Genomic DNA, 7,791 nt, shown 5'->3' on the forward strand with positions numbered 1-7,791 from the left:
TCTCTCTCTCTCTCTCTCTCTCTCTCTCTCTCTCTCTCTCTCTCTCTCTCACACACACACACACACACACACACACTTAAAAGACAAGTTCTTGATGTATATAGCTTAGACTGGCTTTGAACTCACAGTTCTGTTGAGTGCTGGGATCATAGGCATATTCTACCACATTTGGTTTTGGGTAAGCCATGAGAAGCTTCCTTTTCAAATTCTTTTCTTTTGAGGAAGCAAAAAATAGGGTCTCATTGTATGCATAGCTCGCCTGGAACCTGCTATATAGACTGCCTGCCTCTGCCTTCAAAGTGCTGGGATTAAGGGTTCGTGCCACCACACCAGGCATAAATTGTAGTTTATAAAATTTTTATAAAGTTAGCTTTTAGTTGCTTAAAGTGTCCTTTGTCTTTCACTAAGAACACAGGAGGGAACAACACTCGGGAGGCAGAAGCAAGCAGATCTCTGTGAATTCAAGGCCAGCCTGGTCTACAAGAGCTATTTCCAGGACAGGCTCAAAAGCAGAGAAACCCTGTCTCGAAAAAACAAGAACACGAGGGATATGAGGGTTTTTGTTTGTTTTGTTTTTTTGAGACGGTTTCTTTGTGAAGCCTTGGCTGTCCTAGTACTAACTCTGTAGACCATACTGGCCTTGAACTCACAGAAATCATCGCAACTCTGCCTTCCCCAGTGCTAGGAATAAAGACGTGTGCTACAGTTCACTGCCGGGCTTTGGGATGTGAAATTTGAAGTTAGAAGATGTCTAGTTATTTTTGTTTTGTTTTTGAAGATTTGTTTATTTTTATTTTATGTGTATGAGTGGTTTGCCTACATGCATGTCTGTGCACCATATATTTGCCTGGTGCTCATGGAGACCAAAAGGGAGCATTTGGGTCCTCTGGAACGAGGTGATTGTGAGCTGTCATGTGGGTACTAGGAACTGAACCAGTGTCATATACAAGAACAATGAGCGCTCTTAACTTCTGACCTGTATCTTTAACCCACGACTAGGTTTGAGTTTGTTTGCTGATACTTGGGCAGATTTGTGACCTAGAAGTAATTAATTAATGCACAGTTTTCAATAACTCAGTTAAAAAATGGGACTATATACCAGCAACTCTCTTGTTTTTGAGGGAAAATGAAGTGATATTTATTATGGTATTGAATAAATATTCAGTTCTTCTACTTGTAAATATGGTTGCTGAAGCCTTGTTGAAGGCTCAGTTTATTACTCTCACTTTGTAGGCTATTCTGACTCCTTTGCATGCATGTGTGGAACCAGGCCAAAGTCTGGTGTCTTCCTCAGTGCTTCTTTATCTTGTTACTTATTTTACTCGCTAACTTATTTCTTTTGTTTTTTGTTTTTTCTTTTTTGAGACAGGGTTACTCTGTAGCTTTGGAGCCTGTCCTGGAACTAGCTCTTGTAGACTAGGCTGGTCTCGAACTCACAGAGATCTGCCTGCCTCTGCTAGTGCTGGGATTAAAGGCGTGCGCCACCACCGCCTGGCTGCTACGTATTTCTTAAAATAGTTTCTCACTGAACCTGGACCCCACTGATTTAGACTCCTAGCCAGCTAGCCAGCAAGCCCCACATCCTCAGAGCTGGGATTACAGACACATGCCACCTTTAATCAGTTGTGTGCGTGTATGTGTGTGATTGAATTCCTATCATCATCTTTGTGAAGCAAGCACAGATGACTAAGACATCTCCTCAGCACTACTTCAACCTCAGGTTTTATTTTATTGATCATTATTCTGAGTTCTCTAAAATGCTTTATATTCTTTTTAAAATTATGGAAAAATATGATTCTAAGATCCAGTAACTAGTTCAAAATACATCAAAGTAATTCTGTGTTGCAGAGAGATCCTAAATTTATAGAGTACATTACATTGCATGTAAACAAACTTTCATCAATCAGTTTTGCAGTTCAGCTTTTGAGTCTTCTTGTACTGGTTAAGTAAGGTTTCTGCAAAGTGGCATAAGCTGCAACTGAAGGGCCTAACTACATCTCAGTAGTTAAGAAATATAGAGGAAGCCGGGTGGTGGTGGCACATGTCTTTAATCCCAGCACTCGGGAGGCAGAGGCAGGCGGATCTCTGGGAGTTCGAGGCCAGCCTGGTCTACAAGAGCTAGTTCAGGGACAAGGCACCAAAGCTACAGAGAAACCCTGTCTCAAAAACAAAACAAAACAAAAAAAAAGAAATGTAGAGGAGCCTTGTACTTAGGGGAGATGTAAGCAGGAGAATCAAGAGTTCCCATCTTGATGAAACTGCAAATTCAAAGTACCTTCATTCTGCTTATGTCTGTGGTCTTGGTGGTTATGATGATTTTAGGGGAGTATGTTTATCTCTATAGACTTCTTGTCATATATCCTGTGTATAACATTTTTGTTCAGTTAGACTTCAGGTGGGATTTTTTCTTTTAAATTTATGTATATGAGTGCTTTTTTTGCACTTGTATATTTAGCCAAGGAGGCCAGAAGAGGGCATTGGATCACCTCAAACCTGAGTTACTGATGGTTGTGAACTGTCATGTGGGATCTGGGAAAGGAACCTGTTGTGTCCTATCTATAAAGAGCCATAACTCCAGCCCTCCCTGTTGTTCTTAAATTACTTTTTTGTATTTTTTTCTTTTGGATATTGAGTTTGGTCTAGAAACTGTATTACCCACATACTAAGAAATAAACTTTGATCTTGAGTACATGTCTATTAGTTGATTGGATTTTTCTTTTCTTTTTTTCTGTTTTTGTTTTTATTTTTCGAGACAAGGTTTCTCTGTGTAGCAGCCCTAGCTGTCCTGGCACTAGCTCTTGTACACCAGACTGGCCTCGAACTAACAGAAATCTACCTTCCTCTGCCTCCCAAGTGCTGGAATTAAAGGTGTATACCGCCACTATCCAGCTTCTTTTGTTTTTTTATTTTAGGAAAGACCTCATTTATCCTAGGCTGTCCTCAAACTGGTGATCCTCCTGCTTGGCTTCTGAGTGTTGGGACCATAGGCAGACACATCACACCTCATTGTTACTCTGTCCTTGTAGGTTGATTTTTGCCTGTGTTTTACAAATGAGCAAACAAATGTGCAGAATAGTTAAATAACTTGTCTAAATTGACAAATAATGTGTGGCAGAGCAAGTGCAGGGTCTTTCAAACTCTTAAGCCTGGAAAACAAAAGTATTATTGCTATAGTGGAATGAACTGTATGTTATTATATTTAAATAGTAATTTTTGTTTTCTTTATTGGGATACTTCTTAGCTGATCAAGTAACAGTGGGACTGGAGAAAGAATAAAGAAGTCTATAATTTACTGTGATTACTTAGAAACAGTCATCATGCCCCGCCTTTATAAAAAAATATTATTTTTAGAGGTTTTTTATTTGTCAGTGCTCATGCAGTCCAAAAGACTTCTTTGGTTCCTTGAAGCATTAAAGGCAGTTGAGAATCACTATGCTGTGGGTGCTGAACTCAAGATTTCTGGAAGAACAGTGTGGGTCACTAATAACAGACATCTCTAGTCACCTCTGTGTTTTTTTGTTGCTGGAGATTTTGATTTGTTTTAACTTTCATATCTCTTTTCTCCATCTCACTGTGTTATTTAGATAAATGCATATACTCTTTTTGGTTTTCTTTTTGTTTTGGGTTTTTTTCTTTTTTGAGACAGGGTTTCTCTGTGTAGCTTTGGAACCTGTCCTGGAACTCACTCTACTGGAGACTTCAAACTCAGAGATCTAGTTGCCTCTGCCTCCGAAGTGTTGGGATTAAAGGTGTGCGTCACCATGACTGGCCAATGTGTGTACTCTTATATAAAGAAACATATAAATCGATGACGTAGGCTCTTCAGGTGATGGTGGGAAAGAGGATTTGGGTTTCACAGTCAATCTTTTACAGCTTTGGATGCCTCCTCCAGCCTATCTAAAATTAGCACTTCTGAACTGAACTGTTGGCTTTTTTTTTTTTTAAATAACACAGTACTCCATAATACTGCTTTAAACAGCCTTGCCAGGTGCTTTTATTTACAAGTACAGAAATTAAGTTTTGTTTTTCTTATTCAGAAATTGAGAAGATTCAGAAGGGAGAGTCAAAAAAAGACGATGAGGAGAATTACTTGGATTTGTTTTCTCATAAGAACATGAAACTGAAAGAACGGGTACTGATACCTGTCAAGCAGTATCCAAAGGTAAGTATAAAGGCAGCTCTCCTCTATGAGTTAACATTGTAGGTTGGCGTGATGTTGGCTGTGATGAAGACATGGCATGGTCATATATCCAGCCACCTGTAAAGCTTCTTTGTACTTGAAGTATCTGTTTCTGGTAACCCATAGCTTAAATATAGTCAAGAAAGAAACACAATTACTTTTAGTAATAAAAAGTAGTTTCCTTTTCATATGTTTGTTTAGTTTCTAGGCCCAAAGTAAAAATCTGGATACTTAAAGCTGCCCTTTGTCACAAGATTGTCTGTAGTTGGTTTTTGTTTTTATTCTTTAGGGGCTAGCCACCCAGTTCCCAAATAAATACATGGAGACTTATTCTGCTTTTGAATGTCTGGCCTTAGCTTAGCTTTTCTAGCCAGCTTTTCTTTTTCTTATTCTTTAAAGATTTATTTATTTATTTTTGTTTATTTATTTATTATGTATACAACATCTGCCTCCATGTGTGCCTGCAGACCAGAAGAGGGCACCAGATCTCATTACAGATGGTTGTGAGCCACCATGTGGTTGCTGGGAATTGAACTGGGGACCTCTGGAAGAGCAGTCACTGCTCTTAACCGCTGAGCCATCTCTCCAGCACCCTCTAACCAGCTTTTCTAATTTAAATTATCCTATTTCTCTCTTGCCCAAGCTTTTGCCTCTGAACTTTTTGCCTTTCTTTATTCTTTTCTTTTTATTTATTATGTATGCACACACCATATCTCATTACAGATGGTTGTGAGTCACCATGTGGTTGCTGGGGATTGAACTCAGGACCTCTGGAAGAGCAGCTGGTCCTCTTAACCTCTGAACCATCTCTCCAGCCCCTACCTTTCTTTATTCTGTATATCTTTCTTTATCTTATTGTATGTATATGTTTAGGTCCTCCATATATATTATATGTGTACCACATGCATGCCTTGTGCTTAAGCCAGAAGAGGGTAGCAGATTCCCCTGGAACTGGGGCTACAAGTGACTGTGAATCATCTTCTGCAAGAGCAATAAGTAATGTTAACCATGAGTCATTTCTCTGCCCTCTTAGACCCCCTTTTCTCCCCACTCCCAGACAGGGTTTCTCTGTGAAACAGTCCTGGCTATCCTATATCTCACTCTGTAGACCAGTTTTTCTCAAACTCAGAGATCTGCCTGCCTCTGCCTTGCAAGTGCTGGGATTAAAGGTGTGTGCAACCACTGCCCAGCCTTCCTCCACCTTTTTTAAAGGAAATAATTAATATTCCGCTTACCATACATGCTATCAAGGGGCACAACATTTTTTGTTCTGTCTTAGAAGCAAGATACCTGCTTATTTATATACATTGTCTTGAGTCTGATCACTAATAAGAATTTCTGTATGTTACTGGGCAGTGGTGGTGGTCACCTTTAGTCCCAACACTTGGGAGGTGGAGGCAGGCAGATGCCTGAATATGAGGCCAGCCTGGTCGACAAAATGAGTTGCAGGATAGCCAGGAAGGCTACACACAGAAACTCCGGAAAACAAACAAACACATTTATGCATGTTAAAATGTTTATGTTACAATATCATGACTTGCAGTAAGTTGTAGAAAGAGTACCAAACTTTATAAGGAAATCCAAATTCAGGTCTAGTACCTGCACTTAACTTAAAGTTATATAACGTAAAGCTAATCACTAATGATACAGTTGCAATGTGTCTTGAGTATAATGAGGATTTTACATATTCTTATATATAAAAGATTCTTACTTTATAGGCTTGTTGAAGATCAAATAACATGTTGTGTGTTTAAATGTTTATAGAGAGTTATGTGTATTTAGAATTTTTTTTTTTTCCTGTCAGTTCAATTTTGTGGGGAAGATTCTTGGACCACAAGGAAATACAATCAAAAGACTTCAAGAAGAGACTGGTGCAAAGATCTCTGTCTTGGGAAAGGGTTCAATGAGAGACAAAGCTAAGGTAAGTTCATGTAGTGAGGCAAAATAAAACCAAGTGCTCTCTAGTTGCACAGTGTCTGATATGGATGCTTTGTGCAAGCAAACATTTTGGAGTTTGTTTAGGGTTTGACACCATGTCTCACTATGTAGCTTTGGTTGGCCCGCAACTTGCTATGTATGTAAACTAGGTTGGTTTCTAAGATCTGCCTGTTTCTGCCTCCCATGTGCTGGGATTAAAGACATTCACCATTATCTTTAATCATGTGCCCTCCAGCATACAAAATAAGGCTATTGTAAAGTTTTCGTTGCATATAAGCACTCATTTGGTAATGTTGGGAAGAGCCTAGATATGCCCTCATTATTTTTTTTAAAGCTGTGCTTACTTTATGTATATGGATGTTTTGTCTGTATGTACATCAGCACATCAGAAGAGGGCATCAGATCCTTTAAAAACTAGAGTTATAGACAAATATGAGCCATTCTGTGGTGCTGAGAATTGAATTCAGGACCTCTGGAAGAACAGCCTTTACCTATCACACACATAACCCCCCCCCAACACACACCCTCCCTCCCAGGCTGCATTATGATACAATTAAGTAGCGTTGTTAGCTTTGATAAGCTTATCTCTAAAAACTTAAAATGAGGACTGGATACTAAACTTGAAGACTGAACACACAAAAATGTGACCAGTGCACTCTGTTTTCCAGGGATAGGAACTAATGAGACCACTGGTGTTAAGTGCTGGCGAGTTTGTGGTTAGATCATTTGATTTCTAGACAACAGGAATGTTCCAAAAAGAAAATGTTCCATTTCATAGCTCCTTACATAGTGAACTTTTAGCTGAGAAGAAACTTACTACTACACATAATTCCCTTCTAGGGTCAGCTTGCTTGCTTGCTTGCTTTATTTATTTATTTAGCATATAACATTCTGCCTCCATTTATTTATTTGTTTATTTATTATGTATACAACATTCTGCCTCCATGTATGCCTGCATGCCAGAAGAGGGCTCCATATCTCATTACAGATGGTTGTGAGCCACCATGTGGTTGCTGGGAATTGAACTCAGGTCCTCTGGAAGAACAGTCAGTGCTCTTAACCACTGAGCCATCTCTCCAACCCTTAGGGTCAGCTTTTTAGAAAAGATTTACCTGCTAAAATTTAGAAATTCATTTATTGAGGACCTAACTTCTGTGTGTGTGTGTGTGTGTGTGTGTGTGTGTGTGTGTGTGTGTTATTTATTTATTTATTTTTATTTTATGTGCATTGGTGTTTTGCCTGCATATATTTCTGTGTGAGGGTGTCAGATCTTGGAATTACAAACAGTTGTGAGCTGCCATAAAGATTCTGGGAATTAACCACTGAGCCATCTCTGCAGCCCAAGGGCCTAACTTTTGGGTAGTGTTTTCCCTTCTGTCTCTCTAGGATACATAGTACACTATGTTGTTTTAGTTGATGAGATTTGTAAGAGTTTCTACTGTCCTGACTTTGTTCCTCCCTTAAACTCCTAGGCAATAAAAACACATAAGAAGGTTTGATGGTGATAAAGAGCTCTAATGAATTTAAAAACTAATGCTTGGCCATAAACACATACACTAAATACGAAACAACTATTATCTAAGTAGATTCTGAAATTAAGCTTTAATAGAAATTAAGCTTTAATAGGTTGTTCCTTCAAATTCACTGCATTGAATGCTCTAGTGTTTAAGGGA

General features: G+C 39.0%; 1 protein-coding gene across 1 annotated transcript in view; it reads left to right on the plus strand.

Moving 5' to 3' along the window:
- Positions 1–7,791, plus strand: part of Khdrbs1 (KH RNA binding domain containing, signal transduction associated 1) — a 30,859-nt gene that overhangs the window by 12,134 nt on the left and 10,934 nt on the right. The window contains exons 2-3 of the mRNA XM_005353176.2: positions 4,038–4,162; positions 5,985–6,101. Coding sequence (XP_005353233.1) covers positions 4,038–4,162; positions 5,985–6,101 — 242 coding nt within the window. The remainder of the gene's footprint in view (positions 1–4,037; positions 4,163–5,984; positions 6,102–7,791) is intronic.

The sequence above is a fragment of the Microtus ochrogaster genome, chromosome 10 (genome assembly GCF_000317375.1).
Source record: "Microtus ochrogaster isolate Prairie Vole_2 chromosome 10, MicOch1.0, whole genome shotgun sequence".
Classification (NCBI taxonomy): Eukaryota; Metazoa; Chordata; class Mammalia; order Rodentia; family Cricetidae; genus Microtus; species Microtus ochrogaster.